The sequence below is a fragment of the Enoplosus armatus genome, chromosome 19 (genome assembly GCF_043641665.1).
Source record: "Enoplosus armatus isolate fEnoArm2 chromosome 19, fEnoArm2.hap1, whole genome shotgun sequence".
Classification (NCBI taxonomy): Eukaryota; Metazoa; Chordata; class Actinopteri; order Centrarchiformes; family Enoplosidae; genus Enoplosus; species Enoplosus armatus.
Window position 1 is genome coordinate 896,985 of NC_092198.1, and position 20,335 is coordinate 917,319.

Consider the following 20,335-nt stretch of genomic DNA (forward strand, 5'->3'; position numbering starts at 1 on the left):
CTCCCTCTCCTCCTCCTCCTCACTGTTATTCAGCTGGTGTTGGTGATGGCGCTCCTCCGCTCGGCTGTTCCCCACCAGGAGGATGTGTTCTTTCCCTCCATGATGTTGTCGGTCCCCGCTGCTCTCTCCCCGCGGCTCCCCCCGGCCCTGCTGGATGTTGTTGTTTATGATGTTGTTGTTGTTGTGGGTTTGCCGCTGGTGCTGCTGGATAAACTGGCTGAACGGCGGAGGTGTACGGTGGGATGATGATGATGGTGATGATGATGATGATGGAGGAGGAGGAGGGGGTCCAAAATTACCAGCGGCTCCGCCACTGCCGCCGAGGGTTTTCACTCGATGCCCGCCGAGCATCCCCGTTTCCATGTCGGTCACATGAGAAACGGACCCCGGCCTTTTATCCCCGCGCTCTCTCCTGGTTTCACTTTCTCCCGCGGTGCTGTTTCTGTTCCCCGGAGCCGGTCTTGGATCCGCTCCAGGATGTCCATACATTATTCATGCTGATGGTGCAGCTCCAGCAGAACCACCAGTTCTCCCAGTCTGAAGCTGAAAATCTCTCGGTAACATCAACGGCTTCTTCTTACCGTCTTATACCGGGGCTGTTGCCACCTGCGCGGCCACGGTCAGGTGTGCATGGCCCGGGCAGTTGTTCCCGGTCACCACGGTGGACAGAGGAGGACAACCGGAGGAGAATTTGACATAAAGAGTCAAACTTAATGTTTCAGAGACTGCTTTTCCTTTCGTTTCTAGTTCTGTCAATAAGGTCGCTCCAGGTAGGACAGGTACCCGCCTCAAGGACCAGAAGTCCCCATACAGCAACACCCATGTGCCATAAGTAAAGCCCACAGTGCCAATACATACCTCCATATAATACACATATACAATAGTTTACACTGCAACTAAAGAGTATTATTCCATAAAATGTAAGAAAATACTACCAACTGCTCCTCACAGTTTCTCAAACAACCAAACAACCAACGGTCCCGAGATATTATTATTATTTTACTATGAAAACTAATTGGTGGTCAAAATAGTCGCTGCTGAATTTTCGGTAAATTTTCTAATTGATTAATTGACTAATTGTTTCAGCTGTAGCTCATACTCACCGTCCTACACGTGTACCCTCCATATGTGATTACATATATGTCACTTTAACATCAAGAGGAAATCTGTTTGTTGAAACCAATCAGTGCAGATTTAGACGTGCTCCAAGTGTCAAAAAACAATCAATACTTAAAGTTCTGGTTCTTGAAGTCTTGAACCTTTTTCCAAAGAGTCTGAGAGATGAAACAGACACATACAGAGCTATGATTTATTTTTCCCCAGAAGACACACGTGCTTGTTTTGTTTTGTTAATAAAATAAAATGAATGAATAATCCTTCCTTAATCATAGATGTATTCTCCAATGGTGTTCATATTGACCCGTATCGTGCTCGGCCTCCTGCTCTCCAGTTTTCACTGAGTCACTCTTTAAATTTCACAGCCTGATTAATAGACTGATAAAATGGGACATTTACTGTTTAAACCTCACAAAATTCCATTTGAAGTCAGTTTCCTCAGACCAGTCCAGCATGTAAACATCCACCACAAACTAAGAGTACCAGGTCACTGCAAACTCTCTGCTGGGTAACATGAGACACTGTAGGTCTGTGTGTGTTTCAGTGTCTGATAAACCTCCAAACTCATGGATCAAATTTCATCATCTCAAGACATCAGAGAAACAGTAAACTCGTTCAAAGATGATTCCATCCAAATGTAGAGCAAACTTCAACCCAACCTCCAGATAATCTGCAAAAGAAAATGCGATTAATGCACATTGTTATGCGATTATTAGTTTGTTCGTTGAGATAAACAGCTGGCGAGGCTAATAAACAGCTGGTGGAGCTGATTCTCCAGTCGCTGCCATTAAACCACCACAGAAGAAGAGGAGGACATGACGAGATGACGTCATTAAAGAGCTCCAGTCGAAGCTCAAACGATGGAGAACCATGTGGAGAACATGATGGAAAAATGACATTTGTGTTGTGATGAAGGCTCCAGCCTCCTCCTCACACAGATGTTTCTGCTTCACTTTGTCGCATTTTGTTTTTATTGATACAACAACTTCTGCACTTCAGCCAAGCGTAAAAACATTTTTGTGATGTTTCCACTCATGTTTTTTTATGCGCATAAAAACAGGTGGATGGAAATGCACTCACTGATGTTCTGCTCTGAATAAAATAACTGCAATGTGCGATCAAACAGGGAACATATCAAATCAACCTTTTAAAGATGATGTGACTGTTGTTTGAGAGTATTCAGGACACAAATAATAAGGAGGTTAGTTGGTGTCATGGATTCAATGAAATTCACTGCAGTCACAATACGTAAACACTGGTTACTGCCTACACATGAGAGAGCATGCTGAGCTGTGTGTGTGTGTGTGTGTGTGTGTGTGTGTGTGTGGAGGGGACCCAGCAGGGACCTCCCACAGCAGCACTGGAAACAACCCAGTCAAGTCAAGCAGGGAAACTGGGTCAGAAAGCAGCAGCAGCTCTCAGAAACACACTGATGAAAACACTGAGTTCTGCTCTGCTGCTGAAAACATGACGCAGACATTAAAGACCATCAACCCCAAAACATGCATCCGCACATCCTCAGTGCTCCGCCTGGGTCTATAATGTGTGTTCTCATGAGTGCGTTTACATGCACACCAGTATCCTGGTTATGATCAGGTTTTCGGAGGATCCCACTTTTGTGTTGCGCATGTAAACATCCTATTCTGGTGTTGAGAAACCTGGATATGCTAAGTGGAGTACTCTGATAGAAACCAGGAGTCTGATTATTCTCTGTTGGTGAGATGTTGAGGGATCAAGACACATGATAAGAAACCTGGATACTGTTAAACCAGGTTTCTCATGTTCCATGTAAACGTCATTCCCCAAATCAGATCAAAACTAGGATACTAATGTAAATGTACTACTAGAGAGAGTTCTTTCATCAGTCCTCGTGACATGTTAACATGTTTCTGTCCATATCCTAAGATGAAAGAATATCTTCAAGCTAAATTAAGGTGGTCTCAGGCTGATTGCAAAGCAAATAATACGTTATTTGTGTGAATTTGAGCACTAGAGTGTTTTTCTTCTTGTGTGTTTGCCCCAAACAGCTGAGGTACTTGGCTTACGTAAAGGTACTATGTGTAACAATTACAGCCGATTACCGACCGAATTACCCGACTATTACAGCCTGTGGACTGATTTCTACATGAAGGACTGGGGATGGTGAAAATCCTTGCCTGAGCCTCTCTTCTGACTTACCTGCCTGATCTGACTGTCAGGCATGAACACACGAGCGACCAAACAAACATTCACAGGGTAAAAGTGTGCTGCTAACGGCTAGATAGCTAATTAGCTGCTCAGCTGCAGCACATTAAACAGCATGTAAACTGCTAATGTCACTGTGGTCCAGTTAGATACTGATGTGGTTCTTATTCTTCAATACCACCAACAACACACTGTCAACACGCTACAGGCCGAGCTCATTGACTTTACACTGTAACACCGGCACTCAACCTGCAAGCCATCAAACATGGACAGGGGCATTTCTGATATTTCCCCAAAAGACCCTTTTTCTTCCCTTTATTAATAAAAAACCTGTTAAAAATACATTTTAAAAACATGTTGACATTATATTTGACTACAAAAAGTGACTAAATGTGATTTCAGTTGGACTTTAAGAACGCGATGATGATCTTTTAAGGATCCACTAAAGATGTTTTGCGGCTTAAAGTATATAATTGACTGGTTCTGTTCCCTCCGGGGTAGAAATCTGTGTTCACACTTGAAATCCTGACAGGAAGAAGATTCAACAACTGGAAGCCAACAGAAAATAACAGCCTGCTGCCCTCTGCTGGAGCTCCCTGATGATACAAGCTGCTCAAAATCAATTCACTGTCACAGTCTGAGCTGACGGACCACATAATAGACCACAGATTATGGTGACGTTTTTTACCGTTTTTCAACAAAACATCTCATTCTCTAAGACATTCTGGTGATTGATGACAAACATTTGAAGTTTTGTGTTCTGTATTGCTAAAATCCAGGTTATTTACTCATATATAATCAATCACAACCAGATATCAGGTGGTGAGTGTGACGTGACCCTAGATCATGTCAGATCAATTTCAGAGAGAATGTTTCAGTCAGTTATGCGATCTACACCTTCTGACCTTGTGTTGTGAGTTTTCACAGGGACCCTCAGAGCCGGTCTGCGAAGAAATGTGACTTCAGATTTTATATTTTATAGGTCTGTTTATATAAAAAAGGTCGCATCATCACAGCTTTGAAAATGAATTGCGGCAAAACTCAAAATATAGTGCACCTTTTGTCCAGCTCGATCCAAACTTTTTATGTGTGAAATTTGGTGAAATTTGCATTTCGTTTGATAAGCGTGCCACTCCAAAGTTACTGACCAAAATGTGAGATGAGTGTTGTAGCGCCACCAGCCCACCAGTTGATGAAACTTTTAACCTTCGTATCTGCCAAGTCTGGCTGCTGTTGGTGTTGACAAGATGAAGAGTAACAAGACAAGGTGTTCCAGCACCTCGTGGTTTCACTATTTCCTATTTTTTCAAATAAAAAACACGCTCCTAAAAAATAAACATGAGTGGTGCTATAATTCAACAACTCAGTGGTCTAACAAACCATTTACATACAACAAAATTTAATTAGACAAACAACTTACTTAGATCTAATCTTTACAGACATAAAATATATTCTCTCTTAAATCCTGAATTGTACTGTAGAATTACTGTTTTCTACTATGTGTGTTTCAATTAATGTCCAAATAGTTGAGACTAAACAATCACAAGTTCATGACTTGAGAAGTTAATAAAAATGTTTAGTAAAATGTTGTAACTTGATAATGGTTATTAAAGTAATTTATCAAGCTGTTGTCCTTAAACTGTAATGATGTCTTCCTTATTTAAAAAAGTAATTAAATAAAAACCACAGACTGTAGATAAAGATGGCCGACATCTCCACCACTGACTGTATATAAAGATGGCCGACATCTCCGCCACAGACTGCATATAAAGATGGCCGACGCGTTTCCACCACAGACTGCATATAAAGATGGCCGACGCGTCTCCACTTCCTCCCACTGTACAAAAAGCCAAACTCTCCCGGATACGGCCGCTGCCATCTTGCTCTGGTGACGTCATTTGGAGCCAGAGTCTGTGCAGTAGTGATTGGGGGCGGAGCCGCAGTATCGAGGTCCCGCCCACACATCCGCCCGACTCAATCAAAAGCACACCACAGTCAACCACAGCATTGAAAAAATGTTATTAGATTTTGTCTCCCTGACTTTCTCAGTTGGTAAAGGACTCGCTGCAGGAAGAGGATGATTGACAGCCCCTGCTGGTTGAACCCGCGCATCTGAAGTGTTCAGTAGCAGTAATAGTAGGCAGAGCGCTCATAGTACTTCTACACTGGAGCGACAACATAAACAAAAGCGTGTAGCTGATGGCACAAGTGTACTCTTCTTCTTCTTCTTCTTGATGTGTTATGGCGGTTATCGTTAATGTTAATCGTAACTAATGTGGATATGTATATATAACAGGATATGCAGGCGTGACATAACGTTTCCTGCAGCAGGAACTTTGTGTTTCCAGTACTAGAAAAGGTGGATCAGGTTGGTGCATTGTAACGACACACTACATCATTTTTGTACAACAAAACTTTGCACAAGCCTAAATTTACAGCCTCATGTTACCTCACACTTAAAGCTGTAGTGTCTGTGCGCCCAAAATGGCGTCATCAAATTTTTTAAACTAGCCGATGGCTTGATGCAACATTTCAACATGGACGCCTGTGAAAGTAGACTGGCCGAGCATGTGCGTCATTTCAAGCAGCTCTACGACCTCCCGCGTAAGGCACTTTGGACACAGTTGATGAAACTGGACTTTCCTGCTCCAACTGGCCCATGAAGAAGAATCCGGAGCTGCTGGCCTTCAGTCTGAGGTTTGTAGTTGTTCACATACTGCAGGGCGCCCCGTTTGTCTCTGCTCAGGGAAGAAAACATTACGTTAGAGTACAGTATGTATCATTTTACAGCGTTTCTATTTTCTGCTTGGTGCCCAGATGTCACACAACAACTGGGAAGTTAATCAGGATGTCATCGGACAGAAAAAAAGTAACTTTGTGCAGTTGTTTTTTCACATTGACGGTGCAGATACTCACCCCCAGTTTATTTCCCTCCATGGTTTTCCGAGAACTGACAAATGCATCAGACAAGACAAGATTCGGTAGCCAGTGCAGGGAACGGAGGAGCAATGTAGTGGGGGGAATCAATATCAATATGGTCAGTACACAAAGAGCCAGATATTTGGTACTGGTGGAGACCAAACCAGAGCTAAAAGGACCCCAGGGGTTTCTCTGTCTGCCTGATGTGAACAGTGAAGTCCAGCCTCTACTATTACAGGCCCTGAAGCATCAGAGAAAACATACTGTGTTTGATTTCCAAAATAAAATCAGGAGGAAGGTTTCAGTTCAGACATGTTTTTATTTGTCGACAGATAAAAACACTCAGCTCATCTGGATCAATACATTCTGATTTTAAACTCATGTTGAGTTCAAAGCCTTTTGTTCCAAGATGATAAATCAGCAAGTGAAAATGTGATCCTCACCCCTTTAAACTCTTTTACTTTGTGTTATTTATCAGCGAGGTAAAGACATTTGTATGAAGTTCATTTTGTCCAATGAAAAGAGATCACAGATTCAGCAGGTCTGTATTGTCTGTTGTCTTTGTAACTTCAAGCTACCAGTATTTATTGCTAATGCTAGCTTGTTAGCCAGCGTTCAGTAGTTTGCTAGCTAATTAGGTGACATTATAAACATCTCTCCTTGTGGCTTGAAGACATTTCCTCGTACATGGCATCAGTTTGACACTGCTGGTCTGGTATGAGGAGCTACACGGGAAGTACGTCACAGTCTGTTGTGGGCTGACGACGAGATACGTTTGACATGTGTAGACACGTATAGCTGAATTTCTATGTCCTAAATGTTCCGTTCATTGTCTTGTGGGATAATTACTTTATTTGACCTTTTTGATCTTTGATATCCAGACTGATCTGTGCTTGAAAAAAAAATCATTTGATAAATTGTTAAAAACCAAAAAAACATCATTCATACTCCTGAAATGATCTCCATATATTTGTTTTTACTGAGTCACCATACGGAGAACAGCATTGCTCACCTTTGTAGCCCTTGTTAGATATTTTTCTTGTCTCTTAGAGCAGCTGACCTGCTGAAAGGTGACAAACAGCACAGACTAATGTCACTCTTAACAGCCTAAAACACATTTGAATCTGTCCCATATTTATGTGTAATTTAGTTTCGAAGTACACAACCACTTCTAATGTGTAGAATCAAAACGTGTGACCAGAGGAGATACTCTTTGACTGATTGATTCAAACCTGCAGAAAACAAAATATTAGTCGAAACATTCAAGTGCTCCAGCTTTGGGTTGAGAACACGCTGCGACCTCTGTGTTCAGAAAGCGATTGGAACCATCAGAACTGTCCAGTCGTCCATCAACCAGAACAAAAAGTGTCACGTCGGGGTGAGCTTTGAGTCCAGGATGCACGGATGATGGTGTCGATGGCTCCTTGTGTTTGTGCCACGCTTCGAGCTGCTGGACTTTTCTAGTTGCTTGTGCCTGAATTTCTACATGAATGCATTGCGGTCAGCTCTGACAGTGAAATGTCGCTGCAGCGCTGACGAATCGACTATTTTCTCTTCTAGATGTTTTTTTTTTGCAGGTTTGAAGCTTTTCCTGAGAGGCAGTGTGGGCGTTTAGCTCAGCGGTTTCTTTCCTTTTTATTTCCAAGAAAGCTGGCGGGTGTGATTGACAGCTCACCTCAGGTGAGAGGACAACCGTCCACCTAATGTACACAATGCTGTGGACGTCCAGTCTGCTGTGGGCTTTATGTTACACCCTGCAAATGACTGGATGTCCTTTCCATGCAGCTGAAGGAGGGTGGTGGAGGGGTGTGTGTGTGCAGGGTGCATCCAACCGTGGTGAGAGGATAATGGGAAAGCAAAGAGCATCATTACCTCTCTCCATGCTGCTCTGCACCTCCCCCCCCCCCCCCCCCCCGAACCGCTGGGAAAAGATGGAGCGGACGCCGTCGTTGTGATGCTTTGGATCTGGACTCGTTCTGAGTGAAGTTGAAAAGATGGGCCGTGTTTTTGTTGCTTCAGGCTCAGCCTCTACGACAGCAGCTGTCACTAAATCTCAGCTGGGAGCAGCATGTGAAGCCCGGACAGCATGCACCGAGGCTCAGGAAGGTTTTCCAAAAAGCACAGGACAGAACGAAGACGTGAACTCTCTTCATTCTCTTTTTCTCATAAGTTAAGATAGACTCTGAGATGTTGTTGAACTGCTGAACAGCACAGTCACTAAAGTCTGAGAAGGAAGAACATTTATTTTGTTTTCTTTCAGACATAATCTACATTTATCCTGGAGTGACTGTTAATCTGAATTATTCATATAGAGGGATTGAATAATACACACAACCTTTGAAATGTTGGGGGTTTTATCACAGCTGCGGTTTGAAGAGTACAAAACTGGGGGGTCTTTTCGTCTACAGCACTGACTGCAGCCACCAGGGGGCCTCGAAACGAGTTCAGAGATTTTATTACTCTGTGATTTAAATTTTTTTTAACATCTTTTATTTTTTTTACGTAATTATACATATATTTGATATTCATCATCATAAAGTTCATCCTAAATTTATTGTAACTGCTAGCTAGTTTCAGTTATTTTCCAAATGAGATATGTGGTTATGCTAAGCTAACGACACTATATAATAATTTAGTCATGATCAGCCTGATATTTTGTTATTTTTGCGAGTGAAAGTGAAGTGAAATACTTTAAAATCTCATCAGTTTACATCTTTATTTAACAGCATTTTGAATGTGTGTCAGATCGACCACGTTTCATACAAATGGGTCATATATTAGCTATATTAGCTATAATAGCTAACTTTAGTTTTGTTATTTCAGTTTGCTACGTAACATTTACGACTGCAGTTAGAAGATGTAAATGTTTACGGATAGCTGGTGCAACCGGCTCTGAGTGGTTTTTGACTGTATATCATGACCCCTCTTCAGTAGATGGAAGTTAATATCTAGAATATTTAATTTTACAGATTTGTGTTCTCAAGTGTTCAAAACTAATTTGTTGGCTTTATACCAAAGTTTGGGTTTCTGCAGCGCTATAACAAAATCCCAAAGTGTATCTTAAAGTTATGATATATTTTGTAGTTTTTTTCTTAAAATAAATCTCTACAGTTATTGTTTACATGTGTCTCTTTTGGTTTAGGTGGTGAAATCCAGCTCAGGGCCCCAGAAAGCTTTGGGCCGAGTTCATCTCAGCTGGGAAATGATGGCTTTTCGATTTCAGGCAGAGCTCAGATTTGTTTGATTTTTTATGTTCAGCAGGTCCGGCTCTTTTCTGTTTCTGCCTTCAGACCGTTGGTACGGGACGCTGCGGCAGCTTTTAAAGGATTTACAGTGTTGATGCCCGTGCAGTTTTTTTAAGCGCCCCTTTTACTCACAGAGCTCCTGTTCCTTTCTGAGACATTCGGCTGAATCCACAATCTGTCATTTCCAACATTTGGTAATTATTCCCCCTCAAACACACCTCCCCCAGCCCACCTCCCCCTTACTATGAGCCAGAGAGCCATTTCAGCGCTCAGCTGTGAGGATTAAACATACTCCTGGAGGCTGTAGCTGTCCTTGATGTCTTTTGGAGGGAGTTTGCAGGGAGACGAGTAGACCCTCTGCTCCTGATGCTGTTTAGGTTTCTCCGGAGGAGGTTTCTCCTGTTTCACTTTGTCCATCTGCAGCTGAACCGTCTTGTTTTGCCTGTTTTCCGGCTGCACTCGCTCAGTCTGCAGCTCCCGCCTCCGCTGCTCATCTTGGTACATTAGAAGTCTGTCGGGGTCAGCGGAGGAAGCGTAGTCCGGTCGTCCTGTTCTTTTTCCAGGACAAGACAAACAAAAAATGACCCCTCCAGCCAGGAGGAAGCCAGCGGAGATAAACGTCACGCACAGAGCTCCTCCCGGCTGATATTTACTGCTGTCCGGCAGGTCCGTGGTCAGGAAGGCGGTGATGACTTCGTTGGTGAACCAGGACGCGGGGACCAGGCAGAGAAAGCTGGCCAGGACGAAGCAGCCCCCTGCAGCGATGGCCGTGTGCCCCTTTGCTCGGTGACTGCCCCCCCAGCGGGTACATTTAAGCCCCAGGGAGGCGAGGCAGAGTCCAAACAATGCCACCATGCAGGACAGAACCATGGCAGCCCGTGTGGCCTGCAGATACGCCGGCAGGGACAGCACCGAGTTCTTCATGGTGCAGCTGAAGACGCCGGAGCTGTACCAGACGCAGTCCATCCACAGACCCTGCATCTGCGAGATTGGGGTCATGATGCTGGACCAGGCAGTGATGCTCACCTTCCAGTTGGGTAGCAGAGTGGCCACGGTGGTGCCGAGGACGCCCAGGAGCGCCAGGGCGAACGCCAGGATCTGAATAGCGGCGGACAGCATGGCTCGGCCCGCCCCCCCGTCCAGCTCCGGTCCCTGTTGGCGTGGCGGCGTCCCGGGCAGGTCCTGACAGCAGATAATTCCTCAGCGCAGGCTCCAGCGGGCTGCAACCAGAGGAGAAATGAGAATTGGAGTGAGCGTGGGAGCGTGACGGACGCACAGCTGAGGCTGCTGATGGCAATGCGTTTTCCTCCCTCAGATTTTTGATTTCTTTTTTAGGGGGGCGAGCATGTGGGAGCTCGCTGATTGCCTGCATTAGTTACTCTGCAGCTGATGTGGTGATCATTGACACTCAATTATGTCCATTTAAAGCCGCAGCGTCCCTTGGGTTTACTCCCTCTGAGCTGCAGGAAACATCACCACAGGAAAAACTCAAAGCTCTGTCAGAGTGAAGTTATTTCTTCGAATTCATTCAACCCTAATCTCTTGATGAAGTCAAGCATCTGCAACAAGAGGAGAAATGATCTTTTCAACTCAGGTTGTGTGAAGGCTGGGATCTTACCTGCAGCGTCTCCTGGAGTGATTCCTGAGGACGAGCAGAAGCAGTGTGAATGAAAACACAGGGTGTGTGGGTTAACAGCCTCTAACTACCCCTCTGCCTGCTGTCTCCTTGGCAACTGTACATACAGTTTCATCCCATTCTGCGTCCTGGAAAAGATGCACCAGGCGTCCATTCTTAACCCCCCCCCCGCGAGCTCTGAATATAAGAAACCTTTGTACGAACAAAACTGACCGAAGTCTGGTTGAGGAACCAGGATTTTGTTTCTAACCTGAAGGTCACCGGCTCGGCTGAAGGAGCCGCAGAGCAGCGTTCTTATCTGATGAGTTGATGGCGGGGTACGACAGAGACACGCAACACCGCAGAAATGCTTCTCTATGACGCCTTCGACTGCACAAAAAGCAGCCGTTCACTTGAAAATGATTGTTTTTGATTGTTGTCTTTGGATGACACCAGTTAGATTTTGTTTTTGTCCTTTCGCTTCGTGAGATAACAGTCACAGAAAGAGTTTTACGAGCGTTTGAAAAATGCAGTACTACCTCTTAAAAATGTCAATGAGCATGAAGGTAAAAGCTCCTTACTGATTATTACTGACAATATCTGCTGGTCAGAGTCCTTCGCTTTCGACAAACAGTCACGTTTTGGACGACTGACAATCATTTGTGCTTTTAAAACAATCAACATGCACCATCGGGTCGTCATTTTCGTCCTCGCTTGGTGATAAAACCGCTGAGCTGTTCTTTGTCCAGCTGCAGTGTGAATCAAGGTGTCGCTCGTCATGTGACTGTGTGAAGAATCGCCCACTGCAACACAGTGATAAGAGTCCGCAGCCCGCCCACCCATTCGGCTGTGATGGGACCCAGCAGTCAGTCAGTGGCAGCCTGTTATTACCATAATCCTCCAGTCTGGGTCTTATCAGCCTCAGACCTGCACAGACACGAGCAGCTTCCACCAAACTGCAAACAATAAACACACATTTTCTCCCGTTTCACCAACCAGCCTCCCTGTGGGAAAATACCACATTAAAGTCCCTGTGAGCGTCACTTCAAACATCAACACGCTTAATGAATGTTGTTGTGCTGAATACAGTAACTCATAACAAATACGAACACAGTAAAGACGACTCCGTTTCCCACCAGAGATACAGAGCGATGACATCATCGTGTACGCCAAACCAGGAGTTGCTGCAGCTTTAATGCAGGCAGATTTCTAATGGAGGTTCTGTACTGTGGTCAGTGGATCCCAACGTTTTCAGCTTCAGAAGAAGCAATATGGCCTCAGTGTGAACAAATCAGAGCAGTTACAGTTGTTTTACACAGATTGTGTCATCTTTAGGATTTTATCTTGGGTCAGTGTGTGTGTGTGTGTGTGTGTGTGTGTGTGTGTGTGTGTGTGTGTGTGTGGGGTGGGGGGGTGGGGGGAGCCAGGTTGGGAACCTGATATTTAGATAAAGAAATAAGTGGTATTATTGTGGCTCCATATCAACAGGAAGTCAGTGTTACATTTTAAACCAGCCTGATCAGCTGGTTTAAATGTCAATAACAGAATCAAGACCAACAGTATCAAATACAATAACAATTATCCAAAAAAACGAATAAAAATGTATTAACTTACTACAAAATGTACGTAAAACATTTTCTTTTCAATGGTCTGAGTTGAATATCAATATCTAATGTAAACATTCAGGGTAACTAGTTTTGTGTTCATGTTGAAGTAGTTACAGTCTGCTTCTTTTCACATATAACTCACAAAAATAATACTTTAAAACACTGAAGACTCTTTAAATCTGGCTCTTGTTGATATGGAGGTCAATGGCTGCCAAATGAATGTGTTATTATTGTATAAAAAAGTCAGAATGTCTCCTGAGGTCTGGTTGAGGGAGTAGCTTCTTTTAGTTTTCTTTGTTGTATTAAACTGAAGGACTCTGACTGATGTCATCAGTAAAACTGAATCCAGAAGTCAAACAATAACATGAACTGCACGTTTGGGTGTTTCTTGTATTTAAAAGGTTTCAGAAGTCTTAAATCTCAGATGTCAGAGTGTCCTTGAATGCACCGACAGGGAGAGTCCTCACGCTCAACTGCATTATGACAATAATAATAATGAGTAAATGAATTACAGTACAGTACAATACAGTTGAGTAAATTGATTTTCTGTCTGCAGGTTGATTAAAGTGAAATCAACATAAAGACTGATTTTAATGATGATCATTATTTTCATTATCATCTGTTCTGTCGATTACTTTTTGATAAATCGATTAATTGCTTAGTTTATAAATAGTGAGAAAATATAGATACTGATAAAATGAAATCCTGATATTTTAGAAGCTAACTCAGAGATGAATCAGCTCCACTCTGCAGGGACGGATGGAGTCCATGTGTGACGCGTCGACGCGCTCAGATGTGTGTAATAATAATAACGCTGCAGCGTTCAGGGCTGCCGTGGTCCTGGTCTCAGTGTTTGTCCCACATGCTGAACAGTTTGTGTTAATATCCAGCTGCTCCTGTTCACTGGTGTGAAACGAGGCGGAGGTCTATTAAAACAGACTCTGGAGGTTTGACTGGACGCCTGCGGGCCTCCGTAGACTGAATGAGACTCACGTCCTGCTGCTGCAGAGGACAAACTGACAGCGTTTCTGTTTCACAGCGTCCTCTGATCAACGCGCTCACATTCATTCTGTTTTTAATTCAATGACATTTGGTGGGAAATAATGCAACTGAAGACGAGATCAGTTTTAGGTTTTGTTTTCATCTTTAATCTTTGGTTTGGATTTTTGTTTAATTTTGAAATGTGAATTTTTTTTGTTAAATCTAAAACATTTCGATTTTAGATTTTTAAATTCATTTCATATTTTGTTCTTTCCTTTTTGTTTAATCTTAAATTCTTCGTTATTTTTTGTTAATTTTCAAAAGATAAGACAAAAAGTTACATTTTTAATTTCTTGCTAGGTTTTTGTTTCATTTTTGATTTGTTTTATTAGTTTTGTTTGAGTTGTCATCATCATAGTAGTTTTTTTGTCTTACTGGTTGTTTTGACCCTTTGGGGTCTCTGTACCTGTCAGGGTCTCTTTGTCCCAGCTGAGGTTCAGTCCAACGTCTCCATGTTGCTGCTCGATGTTCTTCTGCTTCAACAACCTGCGTGTGCTGTGAAATAACAACAACGTATGTGATGACATGTTTATAGAGGAACTAATTAAATACCTGAACAATGACGGTACTTCATTATATCGATGCAAACATGTATTAGAAATCCGTCCTCACTGAGGAGTTTGGCATCATATTGAAATGTATTCAAAATGAATGTATAAAAAAGTTTCAGGTAAAGTGTGTGTGTGTGTGTGTGTGTGTGTGTGTGTGTGTGTTTCCACATTTTGATGCTGAATGATGAAAAACATGATGTTCAGAACAAATCCGACTGTTTGGATAATTAAACAAAGATCCTCTGTGTGTTTTTAATAATAATCAGCTGACTGTTGTGTGTTTGCTTCATATTTGTATTCATTTTGACGTAAGATGACAGAGAGGAGTGTTTTAATTTGAAGGGACTTCCTGCCGTATCACATTAAATGTTACAGAAGAAGAAGAACAGACACACATGAAGTCATTCCTCCACACGCATCACACTGATCCTCCATCCTTTCATCCATGTGCCTGAAATTAGCTTCACATTAAAGCAGACAGTTTGACCTTTGACCTCCACAGTCAGTGATGATGGTCTGGATCTGAATCAAACCATCTGGCAGAAACAACCCCCCCCCCCAACCGCCAACACCCCCAGGCTGCATCAGTCATCAATCAGCAGACAGACAGGAATATAAATGAACTGCTTTATCTCAGCTGAACACACACACACACACACACACACACACACACACACACACACACACAGTCATGTTTCCATCACTTTCGGGGACATTACATTGACTCACATTCATTCCCTGGAGACTTACCATAACCACTACTTGCCTAAACCTAACCTTAAACTAACCTTAAACTAACCTCTTCATCCTAAGATTGAAGGACTTAAGTTATGGGGGGGGACTTGCATAAGAAAGGCGAGTCCCCACAATGTGACTGTGTAAACACATTTATGTCCCCACAACATTAGTAATACCTGCACACACACACACACACACACACACACACACACACACGCTTGTTTTTTCAGTGTTCGTCTTACAGCCTGATATTCCGACTGTATGGAGTCCAGGAGGGAAATGCTAATACTAATGATAATAATAATAATAATAATACTGATAATAGTAACAATAATTTGTGCTCTCGATCTGTGATAATTTGACACCTTCATGCCATCAGTCTGATTTATTTTGATCTGTGGAGAGACTAAATATTAAACAACATTTTTATATTTATTTTTATTTTACAGAACTTAAGACTGTTTCACTGTAAAAACGGTGACGTCATCCAGCTCATAAAAGCTCATAAATGTAGCAGCAGACCGAATGCAGATTATATAAATGAAATATATGATATTAAATCGAGACCACAAATTAAGTAACTGGCGAACATAAATTATTAAATTGAGAGTATTCACCTCCAAATCCATATATATATATCATGTTATATATATAATATTAAGTGTCATACGTTTCAAAAGATTAAGTGAATAAATGATAAATGAATAATTAATAAATAAATAAATGTGTGCTCTTGAATTAAAATTGCAGTTTCATTTGTATTTAATTATGGAAGTCATTAATAAGTGAATTAATAATTTGTCCAAATTGACAGCGTGAAACAACATTAACAGACATTTAGTTTGAGGTTCATCTAAGATAATGAAACAGGTGAAATATTAAACTCAGTATTAGTAATTCACTGACACGTGCGTGAATTATTAATGAGCGACAGAGACGACTTGTTGAGTCACTACGGTGCCCCTGAAGGGTCACGAGGTCACATCAAGAGTTCACACAGCAGCTTCGACACAACGCTCAGACAACACAACCACAACCAACATTAAAACAACAGAAATGTCTGTAAAACTCAGGAAATATTACTTCATCCTGCTTCTTTTCACAAGAAAAATGATTTCAAAATGTCTTTTTTCCTCCAAAGTCTGTTTTCATTTTCAATCAAGACAAACAGGTCAGAGTCTGTTATGTGATTGGCTGATTCAGCAGCCAATCACATAACATCACATTACATCACACTAAAGGCAGACGCGTCCTTTAATAACATCACATTACATCAACTAAAAGAACTGGAAACTCACCGGCCGGCAGATGTGACGTGTTCATCATCCTACAGTCACTGTGAGGACACACACACACACACACACCTGGACCACTGTGTGTGTGTGTGTGTGTGTGTGTGAGTGTTTCTAGTTCAGCACATTCCTGCTGTTCAAACACGACAAACTGATTTGTTTGCACATATTTTCTCTGGCTTGCTGTTTATAAAATGTTTGAGACGTTTCAGTCAAACTCTTCAGTCATATTTAACAGCTCATCTGCAGTAATGATTATTACCTGCTATAACTTTATTGTTACATACAGCAGAGAAGCACTGACAGACATGACGAGAATGTCAATAAATAAATGCACTTATTACTTAGACCTTATTGTCGCGAGTGATATCAAAAAGTCTTAAATTTAACTGTCTGCAGTCTGAAGAGAAACATCTGTGACACTTTTGTCTTTCAGCAGATTATGAAATCATTAGAAATGATGACAGGAGAGTGTAACACTATAGTTTATTAATGAGTTCCTGTTTTCTGCTCTGATCGAGATATTAATGTGAATCAACGTGTTGTAAAGGCTTTTCTTTCTCCTCCGTACAGCAGTTACTGTGGCAACAAGAGCTGACACACACACACACACACACACAGGTTTTACCTATTTTGAGCATCACAGGACGCTGAAGTGGAGTCAAATTAAAACAAATAAAAAACATTTATCGTCACACACATACAATAACAGAATAACAGAACATATAGAACATATAACAGAACATATAACAGAACATGTGTTCTTAGTGAGAACAGAAACACAAACCTCTTCTTTGTTCTCTTCAGTTCTTTGTGTCACAGTGAGGAGAACAAAGAGTGTCGCTGATCAACAGACTGATCACAAAGAAAAGACAAGAGGGCAGCAACACACACACACACACACACACAGTGTACAGCAGCAGGTTCAGGTCTGAAGTGATCCAGCTCAGAGTGAACAAACACATTCATCTGCATTGGGGCCAAAACTCACGACCAAGCGCCAACCTCCGGCTCTGAGAAGTGAAGCCAACGCTGAAGTGCCTTAAACCTGCACTCTTTCTAATGGCCAGCAGGGGGCGACGCTACAGGCTGCAAAATGAAGTCCCATTGTATAGAAGTCTATGAGAAAATGACCCGACTGCTCACTTGATTTATGACCTCAGTGAACATTTTCCTGATGAGTTCTTGGTCTCAGTCTCTAGTTTCAAGTCTTCTTCAACACAGCATGATGTTCATTTAGTAAATTATGGTCCCATTTAGAGTGAAACAGATGATAAAACAGGGTCTGCTTTAGGGCGGGGCTACCTTGTGATTGGCTACCATGGCGACCTGTCAATCAGGATAGAGGCGTTCGGTTGTACTAAAAGACACTCGAGGAGTCGGCTGTTCATGTTTTGCTGTAAGTACTTTCACAAGCTAACTGTTAGCAGCTACTTCTCACGGCGCAGCCAGGAGCCAGGTGCAGCCAGGTCGCAGGTGTAGGTAGGCCTGCAGAGTGTCCTCGGGCTCTCAGATCCCCAGCTCCACCCTCTCCTCCAAATACGGTCACTTCTGGTTCCAAAAAACCAAGATGGCGACGGCCACAATGCCAAACTCGAGGCGGTCAGAACGGTAGTCCACAAACCAATGGGGGACATCACGGTGGCCACGTCCACTTCTGTTACACAGTCTGTGGTCCATGAAATGTGGTTCAGGCCTTCATGGTCCCCTCAGGATGAACTGTAATAACTCTGGTGATCCTCTGACTCTTGATCTAGCGCCATCATCAGGTCAACATGTTCATGTGTCCAATACTTTGGTTTATGACCAAATACCTGCAGCTGGACTCTGTGTTTACTGCTAGTTAGCTAACTAAGATGCTGAACATGGTAAACATTATACCTGCCAAATATCAGTTACCAATAAACATGCTGATGTTAGCGTTTAGCTCAAGTACAGCCTCACAGAGCTGCTAGCATGGCGGTACACTTCTTACTGTGTGTTCAGACAGAACGTGAGGTGAATATTAGAGGCGGCACAATTATTTACAAAGGAAACAGAAAGACGCGAGTGAGTAATTAGATACAAATTCACCCGACGTGGAGCGAACTGAGAGAGATCAGTCACAGTTTGAGCTGAACACAAACACTGTTGCTAGCTAGCTTACAGCTAACATCTGTAACAGCTGGTGCACATTGGCTGTTTGGTGTGAATCAGCACAAACCTTGTTAAGCTTTGGACAGAGCTAGGCTAGCTGTTTCCTCCTGATTCCAGTCTTTCTGCTAAGCTAGGCTAACCACGTCCTATGCACACAAACATGAAACTGACTCTGCGACTCTCAGAGAGATAATGTTGAACTGACGATATTGTAGCCATACTGAATATCATATATTGATCTGCACACACGAGAGGAAACGTTAAATCTTCTTAATTAAATACATTTTTATTAATTGGACTTTAACAGTTAAAAAGATGTACACAAATATTTAAGAAAATAAATTACCAAATACTTTAGCAGTTAATAAAAATAACTGAAATACACAGAACAAACATGACAAAAAGTATAAATACAATAGTTCAGTTACACAAAGGCTTTGATCCGATCCAGCAGCTCCAGACATTCACTCCAAACTGCTTTTGTCAAGAAAACATCTGTTTAACAGAAAACTACAACTGAAAAACAAACTGTGCAAGAAAAATATTTACAAGATGAACATTTCAACAGAGAAATAATGACGCGTTCAGGCAGCTGAGTGCAACAAAATACTGAAAACAAGTCCAACATTCGTCTCAGATCAGGAACAGAAAGCAAGAACTCGCTGATCTCCCATCAGAAAGACGGTCAGACAGAGAGCTTCCTGAAAAAACGTTTTCTTCAAGATTCCTGACAAACTGTGGTTTTTCTCCATCGTTCAAAAAGTTACCACATGATTCCAAAGTTCCTGAAAGTGTTTTGGAGGTTTGAGGTTTGCTCATCAGCCCTGTTGTTAGAAACATCTCGTCTGCTGGTTTGATGGGTTTGATCCTGAACGATGAAGGAAGCTTCTGGAGTTTAGTCTTTAGTTCAGAGCCTCTGAGAGGAAATAAAGTCCAGATCTTTGGAAGAGAAAGTTGTGATGTTACGAGGACAAACAAACATTTACAATTTTACAAGAAGGAAGTCAAAAGAAGAAATATGTTATTTCAGGAATAAAGTCATAATTTCATGTGAAAAAAGAGAACAACTCGTAATATTGTCTCTTATGAATGTAATAATTTCATATAATGATATAGTCATAATTAATTTAACAGAAAAAAGTCAGTTTTACAAGATGAAGTTGTAATTTTAGGAGAGGTAGTTTTCAAGTTTTTTCCAAGTTGAATTCAAAATAGAGAAAGTCTTGATTTTTACAAAAAAAGGTTTCAAAAACTTTCAGAGAAAAAGTGATATTTCAAGAATAAAGATTTTTTGAGAACAAAAATCACATTTGATTTTGTCACAATAACTGTAATTTTAGAAGAAAAGGTCAAAGTCATAATTTCCAACATCATGAGAGTAAAGTCACAGACTGAACTCATCTATTACTATGATGCAGTATTAAAATAACATACTGTTTTCTTATCCTAACTTTATTCCTGTAATATTAAAATAGTTTTTTCCTCATAAAGATGCCGTTTTTCTTCACGTAACATCGTTTTTATTTCCTCTCAGTGGCTCTAAAGCTCTGCTGTGGTTGAGCTGATTCACGTGTCGGCTCTTTTTAAATCTCGTTGATCGATCGTGTGTCACAGCTGATTGGACTTCCTTGGAAGAAGTTATCGTTGTTGTCAAACTCGCGACCAATCAGACGGCTGCCAAAGGTCACGCCACCCCAAATTCTTTTGATGAGATTTTCCTAGACGTTCGAGATCTCGAAGAGACGGAAGTTTGTTCGTTCGTGTTCAGCTGTACGTGAGTCTGAGAACTTCCCGCTAATCCAGAACAGATGTGGACTGCTCGGGTCTGATTCAGAAGTTTAGTTTTACTCTCTCTGGTTCCAGCCGTCCTGTAGACTTCAGCTCTGTAGTG

General features: G+C 42.0%; 1 protein-coding gene across 2 annotated transcripts; it reads right to left on the reverse strand.

Moving 5' to 3' along the window:
* Positions 1–9,746: 9,746 nt before the first annotated feature.
* On the reverse strand, positions 9,747–10,583 carry LOC139302456 (claudin-20-like). Of its 2 annotated transcripts, XM_070926160.1 has the most exons (2): positions 9,873–10,583; positions 9,747–9,791 (listed from the first exon to the last, which is right to left on the reverse strand). In XM_070926160.1, exons 1-2 carry the CDS (start codon positions 10,581–10,583, stop codon positions 9,747–9,749), a joined length of 756 nt encoding a protein of 251 aa, XP_070782261.1. The 2 variants fall into 2 exon arrangements, with proteins under 2 accessions (XP_070782261.1, XP_070782260.1); XM_070926159.1 differs by having other exon boundaries at positions 9,747–10,583.
* Positions 10,584–20,335: the final 9,752 nt, after the last annotated feature.

Excerpts from the sequence above, each read along its gene's own strand:
- LOC139302456 (XM_070926159.1), bottom strand. The coding sequence starts at position 10,583 with ATGCTGTCCGCCGCTATTCAGATCCTGGCGTTCGCCCTGGCGCTCCTG.